This window comes from Meriones unguiculatus, chromosome 21, assembly GCF_030254825.1.
Source record: "Meriones unguiculatus strain TT.TT164.6M chromosome 21, Bangor_MerUng_6.1, whole genome shotgun sequence".
NCBI classification, from domain to species: domain Eukaryota; kingdom Metazoa; phylum Chordata; class Mammalia; order Rodentia; family Muridae; genus Meriones; species Meriones unguiculatus.
Genome location: NC_083368.1, coordinates 54054455 through 54077437, shown reverse-complemented (window position 1 = coordinate 54077437; position 22983 = coordinate 54054455). Strand labels below are relative to the sequence as shown.

Sequence of the window (22983 nt, the reverse complement as noted above, 5' to 3'; positions counted from 1 at the left end):
AACCAAGCAAGAAGGAGGACCCTGAGTAAGATGATCAATCCTCAATCAGAAAGACAAACGGGGTGGACATTGGACGAAGGAAAAAACAGGGAACAGGACAGGAGCCTACCACAGAAGGCCTCTGAAAGACTCTACCCAGCAGGGTATCAAAGCAGATGCTGAGACTCATAATCAAAGTTTGGGCAGAGTGCAGGGAATCTTATGAAAGAAGGGGGAGATAGTAAGACCTGGAGAGGACAGGAACTCCACAAGGACAGCAACAGAACCAAAATATCTGAGCACAAAGGTCTTTCCTGAGACTGATACTCCAACCAATGACCACTCCTGGATATAACCTAGAGCCCCTGCTCAGATGTAGCCCATGGCAGCTCAGTGTCCAAGTGGGTTCCCTAGTAATGGGAACAGGGACTGTCTCTGACATGAACTCTGTGGCTGGCTCTTTGACTACCTCCCCCTGATGGGGGAGCAGCCTTGCTAGGCCACAGAAGAGGACAATGCACCCAGTCCTGATGAGACCTAACAAGCTAGGGTCAGATGGAAGAAGAGAAGGACCCCCCTATCAGGATACTTGAAGAGGGACTTGGGAGGAGATGAGGGAGGGAGGGTAGGATTGGGACTGAAAGACACACATGCTGCCTTTTAGCTGCTTCTGTCTTGCAGTCTTGAATAGCAATACACTTTAGGGGAGAGCTAGGCATCGTAGTGAATGCGGGAGCATTCTTTCAGTCAAGTTGGAACACTGTGTTAATGGCGAACTAAGTACAGAAAATGCTCCCTGTGTCTCCTTCGTGATGGCAAAACATCTGGTCACGCTCTCAAATTAGTGTGGGTATCTTTAGTGACTATTTCCACATTTTCCCCGACCTGTTAGTAAGCACAGCCATCGCCGATGGGTTTCAAATTTATTACAAACATCTATTTAAGGACAAGTTGAGTAAAACTCCCTTAATTTGATGTATAGTTGGACAAGTTCTTTACAAGTGCATTGTCCTGTTATCTGTAACTTACATCAAGATAGATAAATCCCCTCACGCTGTTCCTTTGTAGTCACTCTGCCACCTCTATTAGTCTAGCAAACACTTCCTGTCCCTATAGTTTTGCCTTTTATAGAAGAAACCATGAATTCTAATTTTGAGGTTTTAGCCCACAGAGATGATCACTCTTTTTTAAGATGAAACAGTGTTTTCCACAAACTTTAAGTTGCCTTTGGAGGAGAAAATTTCCTTTGTAGATCCTTCCAGCTGTGATTTCTTTTTAGGTTGAGTTTAAAACAAAAACTTTGCTGAAGATTACCTTTTAAGATAAAAGGATCATCTAACTACAGTACATATGGTCATTGGAGGCAGAAAAGAATGATGTCTGAAAAAACAACAGCCAGCAAGCTATACCTGCTTCAAACACAGATCATCTTCCCACTTAAAAATTTTTTTATCTGTCTTCATTTTAAACTAGAGCAATAGCACTGTAGTAAATAGAATCACAGTGAAAAATACAATAAAATACAAATGTTCATCATGTCTCTACCCACACCAACATGTTCAGTAACACTAATTGTGGTGCCAAGAATGATGTCCTGATTGTTAGGGAGAAACCCATGAATCTATCTATCTAAATCTATCTATCTATCTATCTATCTATCTATCTATCTATCTATCTAAACAACAAAAATTGTCCACATGTATATTATGATTTTTTCACAAAAGGCAAGATGATAAATAATTTACATATAATTGTAGGTTATTTTTCACTATTTATGCAATTTCAAAGCCTTTAAACTTTTTGTCACAATTTATTCATTATATATCCCATTTGAACCCCTCTCCCTCAAATATCCCAGTCCCACCCTCTTCTCCGTCACCCCATCCCCTTCCCCTAGTCCACTGAAAGGGGGAGTTCTCCACCATTGCCATCTGCCCATAGCTTGTCAAGTTTCATCAGGACTGCCTGGATCCTCTTCCTTGGTGGCCTGGCAAGACTGCCTCACCAGGGGCAAGTGATCAAAGAGCAGGCGACCCAGTTTATGATAGAGCCCCTGCTCCCCTCACTCAGAGATCCACATGGAGACTGAGCTGTCAATTGCCACATCTGAGCAGGGGGTCTAGGTCCTCTCCATGCATGGTCCTTCACTGGTGCATCAGTCTCTGCAGGACCCCCTGGGCTCACATCCTTTAGCTTTTTGATCTCTTTGTGGGGCTCCTGTCCCCTCCATGCACCTCAGTCCCTACTCCTCTCTTCTCCCATAAGACTCCCTGCCCTCTGCCTAAAGATTGTCCCTGAGTCTCAGCATCTGCTTAGATCCTCTGTTAGGTGGATCCTTTCAGAGGACCCTCTATAGAAGGCTCTCATCCTGTTTCTTCTTGTCAAACACTTCTGGTGTCTATCCTGTTTGCCATTCTGAATAAGATTTATGCATCCTCCCAAGGGTCCTCCTTAGTGTTTAGCTTCTTTAGGTCTGTAGATGTCTATCCTATATTATATGGCTAATATCGGCATCTAAGTGAGTATATACCATGCGTGTCTTTCTGTTTCTGGGTTATCTCACTCAGGATGATCTTTTCTAGTTTCATCAATTTGCCTGCAAATTTCACGATTTCCTTGTTTTTAATGGTTGAGAAGTATTCCATTGTGTAGATGTACCACAATATCTGTATCCATTCCTCAGTTGAGGGACATCTGGTTTGTTTCTAGATTCTTGCAATTACAAATAAACCTGCTATGGGCATAGTTGAGCAAATATCCTTATTGAATGGTGGGGTATATTTTGGGTATATGCCCAGGAGAGGTATAGTTGGATCTTGAGATAGTGTTATTCCCAATTATCTGAGAAAGTGCCAGATTGATTTCCAAAGTGGTTGTACAAGTATGCACTCACACGAGAAATGGAGGAGGGTTTCCCTTTCTCCCATCTTGGTGTAACTCTAATGAAGCAAGTCAAAGACTTGTATACAAAATTTTCAAGTCTCTGATGAAAGAAATAGAAGAAGATATCAGAAGATGGAAACTCTCTCATGTTTATCGCTCGATAGGATTAACATAGTAAAAATGGCCATCTTACCAAAAGCACTCTGCAGATTAAATGCAATTCCCATAAAATTACCAACACAGTTCTTTACAGACCTTAAAAAAATTCTCAACTACATATGGAATAATAAAAACCCCCAAATAGCTAAAACAATCCTCTATAATACCACTTATGGAAGTATCTCTATCCCTGATCTCAAGCTGTACTATAGAGCAAGAGTAATAAAAACTATATGGTACTAGCATAGAAACAGACTGGTGGATCAATGGAATCGAACTGAAGACCCAGAAATAAACTCACATACCTATGGACACCGGATTTTTGACAAAAAAAAAAAAAAAAGCCAAATCTGATTGGCCTGCTCTTTGATCACCTCCCTCTGGGGGGGAGCAGCCTTACCAGGCCATAGTAGAGGACAATACAGCCACTTTTGATGTGAACTGACAGACTAAGATCAGAAAGGAAAGGAGAACCTCCCCTATTAGTGGACTTGGGGAGTGGCATGCAAGCATAGGGAGGAGGGAGGGTGGGATTGGGATGGGAGGAGGGAGGGGTTTATGGGGGGATGCAGAATGAATAAAGTGTAATTGATGAAAAAAAAAAACTATACTATGGAAAAAAGATAGCATGTTCAACAAATGGTGCTGGTCTAACTGGAATTACACATGTAGAAAAATGCAAATGGACCCATATTTGTCATCCTGCACAAAATTAAAGTCCATGTGAATCAAATATCTCAACATAAAACCAGACAAACATAAATCTGTTGGAAGAACACGTGGGGAAGACCCTTGAATGCATTGGTACAGGAAACAATTTTCTGAACAGAATACCAACAGCTCAGGCTCTAAGATCTACAATTAATAAATGAGACCTCGTGAAATGAAAGCTTCTATAAAGCAAAAGACACTGTCAACAGAATAAAATGACAGCGTACAGAATGGGAAAAGATCTTCACCAACACTATTGGATACAATAGAGGACTAATTCCAGAATACATTTTTAAAAACTCAAGAAATTAAACAACAAACCAAATAATCCATTCAAAATGGGGTACAGATATAAGCAGAGAATTCTCTATAGAGGGATATTGAATGGGGTAGAAACACTAAAAGAAATGTTCAATGTCCATAGCCGTCAGGGAAATGCAAATCAAAACAACTCTGAGATTCCATGTTACACCAATCAGAATGGCTAAGATAAAAAACTCACGTGACAGCACAAACCCTTTAATGTCTTGAACAGATAATTACATAAGGATGGTTCTAAGTATATACACTCCTGGGATGGTGAGATATTGAAGGAGGAGCAACCAGAAACACTGTGATATCTGTAAGCCCTTCTGGGGTTGTGGAGCTCCCTGTAACTCCAGCGACCCAAGGCTGAAGATGGGAAGATTGCAGGTTTGACACCAGCTAGACTATGTGCAAAAATTAATTGTGGAAGAATATGTTGAATTGACTTGATATCACAGTCCAATGGTGAGATAGCTTGTGCCTTCCCATGATTATATTTACATTTCTCAACATTCTGGTCTTCAAATAAACAAAATATACTGATCTATTTTCATGTTTATTGAGTTTTTAATGTCCTCTCACATCTTCTGTTGAACTTGTTCAGCAAATTTTCATTTGAACTCTAGTCTTAAATTTTTCAAATTTAGAATATTAATTCTGTAAATTTTAATACTTTACATTTCATATTTCTCATTTGTTTTATTTTGTAAACATATTTTGCACAACTTTTCAAATTTTACACCATTCAGTACTCTAAATCATATTTGTAATAAATTTATTTAAATTGTTCTTTAACTTAATTCAATACGAGGTTAATTTAAGGTGAATTTTTATGGCCTTTTCTCTCTGCAGTATAAACACTTTATTTTCTGTTATATATTAAGTGCTATCCAATGAGTATTTGGGCAGATGTGTGATCAAAATTATTAAGTGCTGTGTCAAGTCAAGCAGTTATTAAAATTTAATCAATAACCCAATTTATTCTGGCTTAGTTAATCATCAGATTTTCTTTACAGGCATTTCCAGATTAATTGGCAGGCTGGCTTGGAGAGCTAGGCCTGGCTTATTCAAGTCTGGCTCATACAATACACAGCCAAATTCAACTGAAACTTTGTTGGAAGAACTAAGTGACTTTATAGAGTCTATACTGGTTACTAAATTTTACTGATAAACTCATAATTCATGATTGTAATTACTATATTTAAGCTTGCCTCCTATAGCAGCAGGATAGTTGATTTAAATGGGGTGCCTCCCAAATTTGTGGGATAAATGACATGGCATGTTTCTTTAAACTATTTTTGCCTAATTGCATGCTTTTTTTCCCCTTGAAGAATGAATTTACATATGCTTTGTTAAAAGTATTGTGTACTCATTTTAAATATTATTTTATGTAGATGTACCACAATTTCTGTATCCATTCTTCAGTTGACGGGCATCTGGGTTATTTCCAGCTTCTGGCTATTACAAATAAAGCTGATACAAACATGATTGAGCAAATGTCCTTGTTGTGTACTTGAGCCTCTTTTGGTTATATACCTAGGAATTGTACAGCTGGATCTTGAGGAAGCGCTATTACTAGTTGTATGAGAAAGTGCCAGATTGATTTCCAAACTGGTTGTACAAGTTTACATTTCCACCAGCAGTGGAGGAGGGTTCCCCTTTCTCCACAACCTCTCCAGCATGTGTTGTCACTTGAGTTTTTCATCTTGGCCATTCTGAAAGGTGTAAGGTGAAATCTCAGGGTCCTTTTGATTTGCATTTCCCTAATGGCTAATGACGTTGAGCATTTCTTTAAGTGTTTCTCTGCCATTTGATATTCCTCTATGGAGAATTCTCTGTTTAGCTCTGTTCCCCATTTTTTAATTGGATTACTTGGTTTGTTGCTTTTCAGCTTCTTTAGTTCTTTATATATACTGGATATTAGCCCTTTGTCAGATAGAGGGTTGGTGAAGATTCTTTCCCAATCTGTAGGCATTCATTTTGTTTTGATGACAGTGCCCTTTGCTTTACAGAAGCTTTTCAGTTTCATGAGGTCCCATTTACTGATTGTTGTTCCTAGAGCCTGTGCTGTTGGTGTTCTGTTCAGGGCAATGAAAAACGAGGAAATCATGAAATTTGCAGGTAAATGGTGGGAACTAGAAAGGATCATCCTGAGTGAGCTATCCCAGAAGCAGAAACACACACAAGGTATACACTCACTCATATAGACATATAATATACGATAAACCTACTAAAATCTGTACACCTAAAGAAAGTAATCTAGAAGGAGGACTCTGGCTAAAATCCTCAATCCCCATTCTGAAAGGTAAAAAAGGATGGACATCAGAAGAAGAAGAAAACAGGAAACAAGTTAGGACCCTCCCACAGAGGGACTCTGAAAGGCTCTGCCCTGCAGACTATCAAAGCAGATGTTGAGACTTATGGCCAAACTTTGGACAGAGTGCATGGAATCTTATGAAAAAAGAGGGAAATAGTAAGATCTGGAAAGGACAGGAGCTCCACAAGGAGAGCAACAGAACCAAAAAATCTGAGCACAGGGGTCTTTCCTGAGACTGATACTCCAACCAAGTACCAAGCATGGAGATAACCTAGAACCCCTGCACGGATGTAGCCCAAGGCAGTTCAGTGTCCAAGTGGGTTCCATAGTAATGGGAAGAGGGACTGCTTCTGACATGAACTGATTGGCCTGCTCTTTGATCAACTCCCTGTCAGGGGTGCAGCCTTACCAGGCCACAGAGGAAGACAATGCAGCCACTCCTGATGAGACCTAACAGATTAGAATCAGAAGGAAGAAAAAGAAACCCTCCCCTACCAGTGGACTTGGAGAGGGCCATGAGTGGAGAAGGAAGAGGAAGGGAGGGATTGGAAGGGGAGGGGGGGAACTAGAGGGGGATACAATGTAAATAAAATGTAATTAAAAATAAAATAAAATAAAAATTAATAAAAATATTATTTTATAAATTCCTGTAAATGTTACACACTGAATTTTGCTCATACTCACTTCCCCTACTTGTTCCCACGTTCACCCCTACCTTCATAGGCACCCAGTTTTACCAGTTTTTAAGCAATTGAATTTTTTAAAATTATTTTTTTATTCACTTTAATTTGTGGTTGTAGCCCTGTCTCACCTTTCCCCACAGTCTCTCTCTCCCTCTCCCTCCTTCCCCATTCTCTATTCCTCAGAAAAACCTCCACCACTTCCAGTCCACCCTAGCCTGGCAAATCCCTCCAGCACAAAGCTTGTCTTATCCCCGATGACCTGGCAATGCAGTCCCTCAGGGAGAAATGACCAAAAGGAAGACAGGAAAGTCTGTGTCAGAGGCAGTCCTCTACCCCTTTCCTTACCCATGAAACATAAGCTGCCCATCATTTTGTAGGGGGCCTAGGTCCAGTCCATGCATGTCCTTGGTTGATGCTTTAGTCTCTGTAAGCCCTTCTGGGCCTTGGTTAGTTAACCCTATTGGTCTTGTGGAGCTCCTTTCATCTCCTGGTCCTTTTCTTTTCCTCCCACTTTTCCTCAAGAGTCCCTACCATTGCCCAGTGTTTGGCTGTGATTCTCAGCATCTGTTTTGAGGTGCTGCTGGGTAGAGCCTCTCAGAGGACAATGCTGAGAGACTCCTGTCTGTAGGATTAGCAATATTTTTCATAGTGTCAAGGGTTGGCACTCTTCCATAGGGTGAATTGTTGGATGGGCCAGGCATTGGTTGGGCGTTCCCTCAATCTCTACTCTCTCTGTTTAGCTTTATCCCTGCACATCTTTTAGGCAGGGTTAAAAGGGGAAGAAATTTTGGGGGTGGGTTGGTGTTCCCCTCCCTCTACTAGAAGCCTTGTGTACTTAGAGAGTGTCCTCTTCAGTCCCTATGGCCTCTACTACTAGGAGTCTCTGCTTGAGTGCCCCCCATCTCTTCCCAGGAGCCTGCTCTTTCTTAAGTCTCCAGCTTGTCACTGAGATGCCCCAATCATCAGATTCTCTTTACTCTATAGGCCTTCTTGTCCTCTTGCTCTTGCTCTCCACTCTCTTTTCCCCCTCTCAAGTCTTGTTCCCTCACTTTGACCACTACCTCTGTCTTTTCCATTTCCCTGTCTGGGTGAGATTTATCCATCTTCTCTTGGATCCTCCTTGTTACTTGTCTTCTTTGGATCTGTGCCTTATAGTATGTTTATCCTTTACTACCTGGCAAAAATCCACTTGTAAGTACATACCTTGTGTGTCTTTTGCTTGGGGGATACCTCACTCAAGATGATCTTTCCTAGTTCCACAAATTTGCTTGCAAATTTCATGATTTCTTTGTTTTCAATAGCTGAGTAGTATTTTGTTGTGTATTTGTGCCACAGTTTCTTTATTCATTCTTTGGCTGGGTCTTGAGAAACAGCTATTCAAAAGTTTCTGAGAATGTGCCAAATTGATTTCCAATGTGGCTGTCCAACTTTGCACTCCCAGTAGCAATGGAGGAGTGTTTTCATTTCTCAATATCCTTGCCAACATGTGCTATCACTTGAAATTTTGATTTTAGCAATTCTGACTGCTGTGAGATGGAATCTCAGTCATTTTGATTTGCATTTCCCTGATGACTAAGGACACTGAACATTCCTTCTCAGCCATTAGAGATTCCTTTTTTAAAAATTCTTTGTTTAGTTTTTTGCCCCACTTTTTTCTGTTTTTTGTTTGTTTTAATTGGTGCTCTCTAAATACACTTGAGAATCGGGTCTAAGGAGCATGGACATAGCAGAGTTATATACCCTTAAAAATCAACCAAACAAACAATTTTCCAGTAGCTATCAATTGCCAATATCCCATGAGCCAGGGGTGGGACTCTATAATCACCTCCACATTTTACACTACAATGTTGTCCAATTTTGTCTTTAACAGGGTCACAACTACTGTGAGTTCACATGTCCAAATGCCTTGCTGTGTCCAGAAAACCCTAATCCCTTGCAGTCTTCCACTGCCTCCCTTTCCCAGTTTCTTTCCTTTCCATCGTTCTGAGTGATCCTTGATACAGCCGCCTTGCTTGAGACCGAGTACTGCACAGCCTCTTGTTCTCTGCATGTTGAACTTGTGTTTAATTGTGATCTATTACAAGAAGATGCTTCTCTGGTGAAGACTGGGAGATACATTGCTCCATGGGAGGTGGAAAATAATTTTAAGTTGCTTTTATTGATGTGGATAGTGTCCCTCTGCCTTTTGGTTAGTATGGCTATGGGTTTATCTATCCTGTTGATTTTTCTCAAAGAACCAGCTCTTGCTTTTGTTGATTCTTTGAAGTGTTCTCTTTGTTTCTAATTTATTGATTTCAGACCTGAGCATGATTATTTACAGCCATGTACTTCTCTTGGGGGTGTCTGCATTTTCTTCTTCTTCTTCTTCTTCTTCTTCTTCTTCTTCTTCTTCTTCTTCTTCTTCTTCTTCTTCTAGTGCTTTCAGACATGCCATTAAGTTGCTTGTATGTCTCAAATTTATGAAGGCACTTAGTTCTATGAACTTTCCTCTTAGCACTGCTTTCATTGTGTCCCATAAGTTTGAGTAAGTTTTACCTTTATTTTCATTGAATTCTAAGAAGTCTTTAACTTCTTTCTTTATTGTTTTTATACTACATTTGTTTGCCAAAACAATAGTAGTATATTATACCCTTTATTCTATGATCTATCTAGCCACTGCTCTTGGGTTTCATGATTATGCCAGGTATGGGTTTCATCTTGTGGAGTTGGCATTAAACCCAATAAGTACGTGATTAATCATCTTCATAACATTCCTGTCACTGTTACATCATTGAACATGTATTGCTTGTCTAGTTGTTTTTATACCTTGCAGGGTTCAGAGCTGGGTAAGACTATGTTTCTCTTCTAATATTAGACATAGTACCTTCAAGTACTATAAAAGTCAGCCAACAGATGAAGTATCCAGATCAGTATCAGCTTGATTTGAATGTGTTTTTTTAATTGTAGTATGTGGTGTCTTCAGCAGTGGAGTTTTACTGTCAGTATCTTGAGGAAACTTCGCAGTGGAGGCACATGCCTTCAATCTTAGAACTCTGGAGACAGAGACAATCAGATCTCTGAGTTTGAGGCCGGACTGGTCTACACAGAGAGAGCCTCAGGGCAACAGAGATACAAAAGGGAAATACTGTCTAAAAACAAACTGCAATAAAAAGATCTGGAGAAAAAGGAATAACATGGCAATATCCCTGTTTGGATGTCTTTCAGACTCTGAAAGTGGTAACATCATTCCTGGCTCTGAGGATTTTATTTGGTAGCCTATGGTATCTAATAGAATCATTGTTACTCAAATATAGTATAACCTTCCTTTAAACTCCTTATATATACACATAGGTATAGTAAAACAATATTAGCTGTTATAGTAAAAGGCATCCATATAACTTTGGGGAAAGCCTTTATTGTTCGTTATCACTGATAGGGGAAAACTACACCTTCCAATCCCCCAATGACATTATGCCTTCTTGTTCATTACTTCTCATTTTCCCATTTCTATCCCTGTATTTCATCTGCCTTCCCCTGAAAGGTCTTTTCCCAGTTCCCTATCAATTTCTGGACATCTATTAGTTTTCTAAACGAAACACACATTATCTCAAGATTCAAATATAAAAGTCACATAATAGAGAAGCATATGGTATTTTTCTTTCCAGACTGTCTTATTTCACTCACTATGCTTCCAGATCCATCCACTTACCTGTGAATTTCATAATTCCATTTTTGCCAGTAGCTGAATAATATTCCACAGTGTAAATGTGCCATATTTTCATCATTAATTCATTAGTTGATGGGAATCATTCCCTGGGCATTGTGAAGAACAGCAACAAACAAGGATGAGCAAGTATCCCTGTGGTAGGAAATAGAATCTTGTGTTACAGCTAGATCCTGTTCTAGACCTAATGTTAGCTTCTAGGGAAACTGTCACATTTCTTTCCACAGTGGCTACCATCATGTTCTCCCACTAATGAGAAATATACGACCCTACTTCCCCACATGCATTCCGATAGTTGTAATTTTTATTGTTTTTCTTTAATTATAGCCATTCACACTAGGAAATGAGAAAACACCAAAGTAGTTTTATTTTCACCTCCTGTAGTGCATAAGAATATTGAACATTTTGACAAATGCTATGTACCCATTTATATTTCATCTTTTGCTAACATTAAACTTTTTTATTGGGGTTTTGTTTTCTTGATTTTTTTTGAATTTCATTTTATATTCAACATATTAACTCTATGTCAGATGTAAGGCTGTAGCTTTTAGTCTTTATATTCTCTTTAGATACTTTGTTTGTGGGTTCTTCTCCTAACTGTCTTCTTACAATACCCTTTCTGGGTCAGCTCAGCATCTTCTGGCTCAGCTGTCACCAACTGTCTTCTCTTCTCTACTCTCTGACCTTACTCCTCAGTCTCTTTGACCCTACTCCTGCCTACTCCCCATTCCTGTTTTGTCTCTGCTGTCTCTTTATATCCTCTCCTGTTCCTAGAATCCCATAGCCAACCAACACTGATGAGTTTGAAGATCCTTCCTATTTCTTTCCAATAGCTTTACCAGGGTTCTCATGTGTCTGGTGTGATCTTTCTGTTGATTTTTCGGGAGCATATCCACATCTGAGATAAGAACTTAACACTGAGGCTTCTTTTCCTGTAACTTGAGTACTGCCTCCTGAACCTTTTTATATTCCTGGACTGCCTTATCTTTTAGCATCTTGTGCTCTGGAGTTCCTCACTGAAGTCTCTTAATCTCTGCTCCCACCTTTATGAACCATTAGTTTGTAGTCGCTATTTTGGCATGCAAGATGTAGTATTCAGCATAGTCTTTTTTAAAGTCCTTTTCATAGATCTGCCAGTGGTTAGTTCCTGAATATTTCTTGTCCAGGGTCATCTGGCGGGCACGGGAAGACAATGGCTAGTCAGTCTCCCTCCTTCACTCTTTTTGGGTCAGTGGCCAAGGTTTTCAGAAGACTTCCTAAGCTCAACTCTTTGTTAGTTTTGAAGGTCTCCACAGCTTTTTGTTTCCCATGTAAATGTGAACAAATCTGCATCCCTAAAGAAAAACCTTCGCTGATTTCCATTCTGATGCTAACACATCTTTATAGCATATAGACTGATTTAATTTTTTTTTTTTTTTTTTTTTTTTTGTATAACCCAGTCTCTCAGCGTCTTTTCTTGTTAAAGTTAGCAGAACACTATTTAGTCTATCATCTATGGGGTCTTTAGTCTTCCTTTTTGTTCTTATAAGCATTTCTTTTAAGGTGCAGTTAGATCTTTGTATCACTGCTTGACCTATAGGATTTTGTGGTATACCTGTAATGTGCTTTATATTATAATATGCAAAGAATTGCTTCATCTTCCTGGAGACAAGTTGGCTGGGGAGCATTGTCAGTCTCTATTTGTACAGGTATCTCCAAAATAGCCATTGTTTCCAGAAAATGTATAATTACAGAATCAGCCTTTTCATGTCTCAAAACAGTTGTCCATTGAAATGCTGAATATATATATTAATGGTATGGTTTACAAACTTTAGTTTTCTAAATACTTCAAAATTAAACACATCCCTCTGACAGATGTCATTTCTTTTGGTACCTTTAGGGTTATTTCCAGTGGGTAATGGAGTTTGGTTATACAAAGAACATGTAGTATTTTCTTACAATGTCCTTCACTTGTTTCTAGGTGATAATTTTTATTTTTCCTTAAAGCTTTACTGTTAACATGGAGTTTCTCAGGATTGTATTGATGCAAAGAATATTTTTTTTATTTTCGTGGAGTCCTATTTATTAATTGTAGGTCTTAATGCCTGTATTACTATGGTCTTGTTCAAGAAGTCCCTTCTTATGCCTATAAATTATAGCTTAGTGCCTATTTTCTTCTGGATAAGGTTCAGGGCATGAAGTCTTATGATGAGACCCTTGATCAATTTGGAACTGAGTTTTATACAGGGTAAGATATTAAAGTCTAGTTTCATTGTTGTGCTTATAGCTATCCAGTTTGAACAGCACCATTCATTGAAAATGCTGTTTGTTTGTTTTTTTTAATATTTACGCAACATGTATTTTTGCCTCTTTGTAAAAAATCAGTTGGCTCTATCAGTGTGACAATATATATGGCTTCTCAGTGTCATTTAATTGATGAACCTGTATGTTTTTAAGGAAATGGTCTGATTTGTTATGTGGTTCTGTAGTATATCTTAATGTCTCTAAGGGTGATACTGACATTTCTTTCTGTGTAACTTATACAGAGGTATGGTAACTTGGCTAAAAGCTTTTGTTCAGTTTTCCATTTCTATAACTTATTACTTCTATTAAATAGTACATAACATCAATAATATACATATTTGAATTAATGTTTTATTTTGTGTATCATTTTCTGATTGAAAACATACACTGTCTTATATCATTTTCAGTTTTCTTCCTTACTGATACCTCACTCTAAAAGCTTCCAGTTTATAAGTTGTTTTTGAAACTAAAATATTGTTTTCATTATACTAATCTTTCAATTAAAGTAATCCTTGTCTATTGAATTATATGTGCCATTAATCCATCTGCTTTCAAGATGCAAACTTATTATTCTTCTATAAATTACCTCCACTGGCAGAATTTATTCAAATCAAATAATTATTAGCATATTTTTATATAATGAAGATTATTTGGGGCAATTTAAAATCATCTGAGACTATCAAAATGGAAATATAATTGTAAATCAAAGCAATCTGGAAAGGTGAATATATTTCAAAGTATCCTGAGGCAAGCCAGTTAAACACCAGCTTTTCATTCCTTCATGATACAGAGTTAGCTGTGATAACGTGTGTGTGTTTGTGTTGGTCTGTATTGGCAAGGTAGGAAAAAAAGATCAATGCTTTTGAGTGATGGGAACCATTGTACAATCCTCCTCTATAGTAAAACAAGAAAAATTAAAATGAGAAAAATAGGTTGATGATATCTTCTAAAAGGCACTAGAAGAAATATGATGTCCCTGCTTAGGACAATTTTTGTTTTAGTTTGGTTTTGGTTTCTTGAAACATGGATTTTGTGTAAAGGGCCTGGCTGTCCTGGACTTGCTTTGTAGACCAGGTTGGCCTCAAACTCATTGAGATCTGCCTGCCTCTGCCTCAATGCTGAGATTAAAGACTCTCCGGCTCTCAGGAGAGTTTTAAAAGTAAGAGTTAGCATGAATGACAACTACCTTAAAATTACTAAACATGATGAAACTGGAAAAGATTCTATTAACATGAAAATTGAATGATGGAAGTGGTATGAGGAGGAAAATAGAAAAAAACTTAAAAATGAGGATAAAGCAGAAAGATATAAGGCTATTAGGGCCCCTAAACAGCATACCGTATCCACTGGCATCTAAAAACGGTAATGAAAGGCTTACCAGGATTTCCTTAGCCACTACTGGCTTCAAGACTTCTAAAGGAGCATTTATTACAGCCTTTGGTGAAGCTGGATTTACTTTTCTCCTAAGTATCAGGATCAAGTCCTTTAAGGATTTTAAACCAACGTGAAAAAAGCCTTCTCTCTTGTTTACTTGTTCGACATCCATTTTAGAATGTTCATCTTCTTCATCTCTTCTAAAATTTACATCTGTATTAGCAAAACGCTTTTGATTTAATTTTCCTGAATGACATATAATTAATGGGAGTGATCACCGATGATTGTGTGCGCCAGGTGATAATTTAGATTTTATCAGCTCTTGACAAGCATTCTGTAAAGCGAAACTAATAAAAATGTTAAGGATTTATGTTCTTTGGGTCTGTGCCTCAGATTATGTTTATCCTGTGTAAACATACAGTTAAAATCCCCTTATAAGTGGGTATATACCATGTGTGTCATTTTGGGCCTAAGAAGGAGGATCCAAGGGAGGTTGCAGAAATCTTACATGGAAGAAGAGACAGAATAGACAGACATAGTGGTTGAAGAAAGGGAACAAGATAGGAGAGGGACCATATAGAGTTAAGAGGGTGGAGATCAGTCCTGGGAAGAGAGAGGGAGAGAAGGCAGAAGGCCTGTAAAGAAAAGAGAAACTGAGGGTGAGGGCATCGCTGTGATAAACTGGAGACCTAAGTCAGTGTAAGCTCCAGGGAGGATATGAGCAGGACTCAAGCAGAGACTCCCGGTAGTAGAGGCCATAGAGTGAAGAGGACACCCACTAACTAGTCTCCTTGCCTAGGGTTTGGAACACCAGCCCACACACAAACACTTTGACCCTAAATTTACCCTACCTACAAGTGCGCAGGGGTAAAGACAGCAGATTTAGCAGGGATTGAGGGAATGTCCAACCAATGCCTGGCCCAACTAAAGCCTACCTTATGGGAGAGTACCAATCTCTGACACTATGAATTATACTCTGCTAAGCTTTCAGACAGGAACCTGTCAGTGCTCTCCTCTGAGAGACCCTACCCAGCAGTGCTTCAAAACAGATGCTGAGAATCAACAGCAAACATTGGGTGATGCGTAGGTAGTCTTACGGAAAAGTAGGAGGAAAGAGAAAAAAGACCTGGAAGTAACAGGAGCTCCACAAGTAGACCAACAGATCCAACTAACCAGCCAAGGGCTTGCTGAGATAGAAGTATCAACCATGGTTCTTGTATGAACTAGACCTAGGTCTCCTACAAAGATGTAGCAGATGGGCAGCCTAGGCTTCAAATGGGTCCTCTAGTAAGGGAAGTGGGGACTGTATTGGACACAAACACACTTGCTAGCATTTTGCTCACTTCCCCCTGGTGGGACTGCCTTGCCAGGCACAGAGGAAGAGAACTGCTCAGTCCTGATAAAATTTGATGAGCTGGGGAGGATGGAAACAGGAGTTCCTCTTTTCTTAGGAGTAGGGGGAGTGGGAAGGGGAGAAAAGGAGGAAAGATTGGACTGGGAGGGGTGGAGGAATAGGACTACAACCAGGATGTAACATGAATAAAAAGTAAATAAAATTTAAAATAAGAAAAGAGAAAGGATTTCAGACATTGAAAGAAATTGAGGTTTGTTTGTTTGTTTTTCATTTCTTTTCTTTTTTTTTTTTTTTTTTTTTTTTTTTTTTTTCAATGCAGTTTATTCAGGAACATTGAACAATCCTCGGACCCCGGGGAAAGCCAGCCCACAGCTTAAATAGCCTCTGGGTAGCCAACCCAGGCGTGCCACGGGGGCAATGCAGATAGGTCCACATACATAGAAGCAAGCCAGATCCTCGGCCTTAGCCAAATGTAGAGTTGTTCGTGACAGAGAGCACTCACCATCGGGAAGGTGGAACGCGGAAACCAGCTCCATCTTTAAGGCATAGCATTCCGCAGCTCTCTACAGTTCCCCCTTTTTGTTTTAGACGCATCAGGCAAGAGTAGAGGTCTGATCTCTGATATTAGAAATAAATTGGGACTTTGTACAGATGTTCATTTAGGTGTCATCCACCCAAAGAGCATCAGACCCGTCCAATACCTTTTTCTCAGAGGCGGGACCTGGGGCATCAACCCGCATGCAATCAGACATGCTCATCTCTGGGTCCAAAGCGGCTGACCCTGAGTGCAGTGCTTAGCCTCGCATCCTGAGCGTATCATTTTAGCTTTTTATGGTATCCAACCATGCTTGGGGAGAATGTCCTGCTTCAATGGCTGTAAAGGCCTGAATGATCATGGCTGCATCACACTGTTGTGAGACTCTAATCTTGCATATATACCACAGGCAAACCAAGGAGACCAACACCAGAAGGCCTGCTAACACTCCCATGCCCACCCATTCCTTCAGATGATTCATGGCTGCAGCAATGATGTTGCCTCCATTTCCATCTTTTCATCCTCTAACAGTGACTTTTAAACCGTGTCATATATATTAGGAATTATTTTTTATAGCACACAGACAAGCTATAGTTTTCTGAACTTTGATCTAGATTTCATTGGCATATACAATGATATTGGGCGAAAAGTCAATACAGTTCTTTATTTAAAAGAATAGAACTATAATTCTGTCCTTCACATAAACTAGTTGTTATTCAGTCTTTTGACTGAGTAGAAGGAAATCCATTCTCCAAATTGGTTGAGTACCATTGTCTAGAAATCATGTTAAGATGTTATAACAAATGTGAACAGGGGCCAGTGCGGAGTCTTAGGCAGAAAGACATGGATGCATGACAGTCTTTGTAGTTCCTAATGATAGCCCTAATTTTCATATGAGTCTACATGGAACTTTCGCTTTATTATCATGGCTCAACCAGAAGGGAATTTTAGCCATATGCCAATAAATGCTTACAAAATAATATCCCTTGATGGTGTTACTCCAGGAACTAAGTGTAATGTCAATGATACACTCCTGAAGCTTGGCGATGCTAAATATTTTCTCACTTATTATTGAGAAAACTTGTCTTCCTCAAGTGTTGCTCATAAAGCAAACCTCTGTCATGTAATTAGAGAAGTTCCATATAACTTCTCGTCCCTTTTTTGTACACATGTTACCTGCAGGAAGACATGGTTTCTACCTAGTGTCCCTCCAGAAACATATTGAGCAGAGCTGAGCAGTACAAGGCTTTTCTCATCTCACAGTGGTCGCATGCTGAAACAGAACCACAGTAACTGCAAATACAAATAGATTTCTCTTCTCAGTCTGCTATTGCAGGTATCTTCGATATTTGCATACAGCTTTAAACCATACCTTAGCATCCCATTTACTAAACTGGTTACTTGGTCCCTTTGCTTTCAAGCCTATTGTCATCAATTATTAACACATTCATAAAACACTAACTAGAGATGACACATTGATAAATTGAGATCAGCAGTAGCCAATTTTCTTTAGAAGGACTTATAACTTCAAGAACTTAAAGATATTGATCATTAGTACAACGATGCATCTCATAATACCGTAATTTATCACATCTTTATTCTATTAATGGCATCAATAAACACTTCCTCCAAATCACATGATGGCGTGATAGAGCTCTGAAGAAGCAATATTTGCGTACTTTAACAGGTGCCGTAATGGTAAGATTAAAGTGTTTAAGCTAGGTAAGGAATCATTTAAGTAAACCACAAAATCCACTGAATACTTAGGAAAGCAAAATTAATATTTAAAACTGATTGCTCCCTCTTACTATTATTTACAACTATAAGTACACTATACTGGCCAAATTTTAATTTATTCTAGGAAGCATACATATGACAGCTTGAAAAATTTCTTCATGATCCAGAGTGTGAAGAAATGCATATTAATATGGTTTTACAGAAAATTATATTTCATCATGAGCAATCAAAAAAAGCTAAATCATCTCACAGCAAATTTCTCATACATTTGCAGTGATTCAGTTTGGTAGATGTCTCTATTTTCACTTTCATGTAGACATCTTTATCTTTGCCTGTCCACCATCTAGAATGTTTATGGAAATCAGTTCATGGCTCACTACACCTTGAAATTGCTTAAATGCCACAAGTGACCTGACAGTATTTAAGGCAGACAAAGCAGAAATAAAGAAATGTATTCTATGAAACAATGTGCTGAATGTATCAAATCAAAATTCCTTATAGTTTTCAAGAAATTCTGAGAGAATTAATCTTTATTTCTCTACATTTTTAAAACATTGACAAACAAGTAATTGCTATTGAATTAAAATAAAGCAATGTTTATGGCAAATAAAAGTAAAATTGCTCATGTATCCTCTGATGGATAGGACACACAGGCAGATGGTTCCACAACTCTTGGAAACAGACATCTGTTACTACTTAATTATTAACTTGTTCAACTCTGTTAACTTTATTATTTTCATACTCAAACTGAAGATGGTGTTATATTTACCTAAATTATTGTCATGGGAATTACATGAGAAAACTTATGAGTCCCTAAAAAAGCCTTATAGCAGGGTCTGGAGAGATGGATGCTTGGTTAAGAGCACTGATAGTTCTTCCAGAAGACCGGGGTTACATTCCCAACTCCAACCCAGGAGCTTGCCATCATGTGTAACTCCAGTCCCGGGGGACCTGAGACCCTTTTTAAGTCTCCACAGACCAGTCATGTAAGTGGGGCACAGAAACACATGGAGACAAAATATCCATACACATTACATTCAATTTAAAACCAAGAAAATAATAATCACACTGAAGGTTGCATGTGCTACAGCCTTCTCCCACATGAAGGTCTGGACACCATGACTGGTTTGCTTGTGTTCGTCAGAAGAGAGGTATGCTTTCTTTCGATGACATGGGGCATACTTGGTGTGCTGTGAGACATGCATCTGATCACTAGTTAACAGAATGTACTACCATTTACTTATTTAATTTAAAAACGTTGTCAATTATTCAGTATGTTATGGTGTGTGTGCTCTAGGAGGATAACTAGTATGAGTAACAACTTTATTTTTAAATATACTTATTATTATTATTATTTACAATTCATTCACTTGTATCCCACTTGTATCCCCCTCCCTCTTTTCCTCCCCATTCCATCCTTCCTTGGTCTTCCTCTCCTATCCCTCTCCCCTAGTCTACTGATAGAGAAAGTCCTCCTCCCCGACTACCTGACCCTAGTCTATCAGGTCCCATCAGGACTGCCTGGATCCTCTTCCTCTGTGGTCTGGCTAGGTTACCCCACCAGGAAGAAGTGATCAGGGAGCAGAAAACCGAGTTCATGTCAGAGACTCTTTCTTTTTCTCTCACTAGGGAACCCACATGGAGACTGAGCTGTCAATGAGCTACATCTGAGCAGGGGTCTAGGTCCTCTCTATGCAAGGTCTTTGGGTGATGCATCAGTCTTTGAACAACTTTATAAACAGTGGCATTGCAAAGTTCTCTATTGAGTGACTTATAATTTATTCTTCATGATTGAAGAAACAAAACTATTTTTAATAATGTTTTAGAACATTTACTTATTTATTATTTATATAGCATTCTACCTGCATGTGTGCCTGAGGACATCAGATCTCACTATAGATGGTTATGTGAGTTGCTGGAAATTGAGCTCAGACCCTTTGGAAGAACAGCCAGTGTTCTTAATCTCTGAGCCCAGAAACAAAACTATTTTAAATGACAAATTATTCATAGGAAAAAACAGACTTATAAATCTTTTAAAAATTACAAATTCTGGTTATATCTAATAATTATTGAACCATATTAGTGTTTTTATGTTTTGTAGAGTGTACGCATGAACTAATAATCCTTATATAATGCTGAATTTGTTTACCACTTTGTAATTTACAATTTTGGGAAATAATAAAAACAAGTAAGTATATGGCATGAAATTATAAATAATTTACAAATTTAGAAGTCTATTGTTTTCATATTTAATATTTAAAATTTTGGAATGCTAACCTATTTTATTACAGATTGTCAAACGTGACTTTTTCTGCATCTCAGTTATTTACATAATAAAATAATATAATATAATAAATAAAATAAAATAATTTGTACCAACAAAATAATTTCTTATGTCATAACAGTCTCTATGTCGCTCACATTTGGCTTCCTTCTACCCTGTCTAAGATTGATAAGCTCATGCCACCAATTAATGTGTTCCTGTGAAAAACGCGTAACAGCAAATCTCACATTTAAAAAATAATATTTTATTGCCACACTTTTTGAAAGTATTTTTGTTTGGTAATATACGTTTCCCAGAAAGCTGGGAAAACATCATCTCTGTGTATTTAGGACCGAGTACTTCTGTACTAGAATAAAATTTGAATTAGCACACCTGAGTAAGGAAGACCAACCTGCAGTAGGCATCATTCCATCCCTTAAAAGACAAAGAATAGACAGTAGAGAAAAAGAAAATCCACCCATCTTGAAGTTGGGACATCCACCTTTTTCCCCCCACTGTAAACATTTTTATTGAGACCCTACCAGCTGTGCAAATTGCTTCTGGCATTAAGCAACTTTCCTCCTTGGCAATGCAGTCTTTCTTGAGTGGTCCCGTGAATGCTTTCTTCTCTTCCATGGTCTGGAAATGGCCATGGCCAAACTTGGACGTGGTATCAATAAACTTAAGGTCAGTCTTCTCCAGAGCTTGCCATTTGGTCTGCACCAGCAAGGAACTGAGAAGAATAAGCACTCGCTTCTTGGTTCTGACCAGGCAGCCTTTGAGCATGACAAAATCATTGGTCACCTCACCATAATGGACAAAGCCACGCAGTGGGTTGATGCTCTTGTCGAACGGGTCATAGTCAGTAGATGCATTGTTCTTGATCAGCTTACCATCCTTGAAGAGATGGCCTTGACCAGTCTTGTAAATCTTCTTGTTAATCTCTGTTCGATGATGGTAGCCTTTTTGACCAGCTCAAGCCACAGAGAAGGCCACACAGGCAGGGTGCCAGGCTCCAATACAGGCAACCTTACGCAGCCCTCTGTGGGTCTTGCGGGGCAATTTCTTTGTGTGCCAACGACTGGTCACCCCTTTGTACCCTTTGCCTTTTGTCACCCCAATGACATCAACCATCTCATCCTGTCCAAACACCTGGTTCACAGGAATCTGCTGCTCCAGCCTCTCTTGGGCCCAGTCTAGCTTCTCAGCCACAGTGCCCCGTTCACTTGGATCTCCATCAAGTGTGCCTTCTTCTGGCGCAGAGGAAGCAGACACATCTGAGTGTGGGCAATTATGCGGATGACTTGACAGTACTTCTTCATGCTTTTGAAGTTCTTATCCAGTTGCTTCTTGCCCATGTCATCCTGCCATTTCTTACAGTATTTGGTAAAAGCCTTCTTCTTAGATTTGTGCCAGTTCTTAAAGAAACGACGTTTACAGTCATCACTGATGTGCTCAGCAAATATGGTCTTGAAGGTTCGGAGTCCTCGTGGAGTTTCCACGTATCCCACAATGCCCACAACCACCATGGGTGGGGTTTCCACAGTGGTTACAGCCTCCACAACTTCCTTCCTGTTCACCTTAGATCCTGGCCTGTCAACTTCCCGGATGATGTGGGTCAGGCCAGCCTTGTAGCCTAAAAAGGCTGTCAGGTAGACAGGCTTGGAAGGTCATCCTTGTGGAAGCTCTTCATTTCCCCGCGATGCTGGCTACTTTGCTTGCGAGGCAAGAAGCCCAAGGACCATGCCTGGGAGCAGAGAATTTCCTGTGAGACATCTCGCAGTCACTTGCCACCGACAGAGCGGGACATCCATCTTATTTTGCTTATGATACTATTTCAGGGTCGTTAGCTGCAGATCTTCAAGTATGAGCCAAATGACAGACAGTATTGCTATTCTTTGGTTATCAGTTTGCAGAAACCACAATGATGAATTTTTTAGTTTTAATTATAAGCTGATAAAATTCTCTCTTCCCACCTCTCTCTCTTTCTCTATCTCACATACACACAAACACATAGAGAGACACATAATCACACATAAACACATTCTTTCCCTTTCTGTATACATGTATAGATAGATAGGCAATAGATAAATATATAAATGCTAGATAGATAGATAGATATGTGTGTGAAGTGTGTGTGTGTGTGTGTGTGTGTGTGTATGTGTGTGATAGGTGTGTCCTTAAGAATATTTGGGAGATTTTGTCTTTCTGTGAACACCATGAACTGTTCTATGCAAAGGTATGTAGAGTAAGTCAATTATTTGTCTCTTGATGTGATCCAGATTAAGTAACTGTAGAATTTTGAAGCTACTGCAAAAATGTTGGGCTATCCTGCATTCCAGAAAAATAGTTTTAGAAGTCTAAAAATTACCTCCTAAAATAATGATAAAAGTATAGAAGAGGGAGCTGTGGGGATGGCTTGATGGATATAAGTGTTGCTGTATTAAACAAACAAACAAACAAACAAAAAACTTTTATTTACATTTCTTTTCTCTATTTCTCCCTACTCCACCCCAGTCCCTTCCAACACCCCAAGACCAGGTAGGAGAGAGAAAGGGTTAGTGGGAGAGAGGGTGCAGTTCTCTTAGCTGCTTCCTGCTGGTCAGGGTGTCAGGGTGCTTGCAGCCAGTCCAATCCTCGTTTCAGGAAATATATGAATTCTTGTCTCACAATAGCAACCAGAAGCAGCAAGGGGA

At 39.1% G+C, this 22983-nt stretch overlaps 1 protein-coding gene across 1 annotated transcript in view; it reads right to left on the bottom strand.

Annotated features, from left to right (window-relative positions):
• The window catches only part of LOC110564443 (large ribosomal subunit protein uL3-like), a 156662-nt gene extending 134599 nt beyond the window's left edge, over positions 1 to 22063 (bottom strand). Inside the window, 5 exon segments of the mRNA XM_060373940.1 lie at positions 14403 to 14644; positions 20830 to 21507; positions 21510 to 21956; positions 21959 to 22027; positions 22030 to 22063. Of these exon segments, the coding sequence (XP_060229923.1) occupies positions 14403 to 14644; positions 20830 to 21507; positions 21510 to 21956; positions 21959 to 22027; positions 22030 to 22063 (1470 nt within the window).
• Positions 22064 to 22983: the final 920 nt, after the last annotated feature.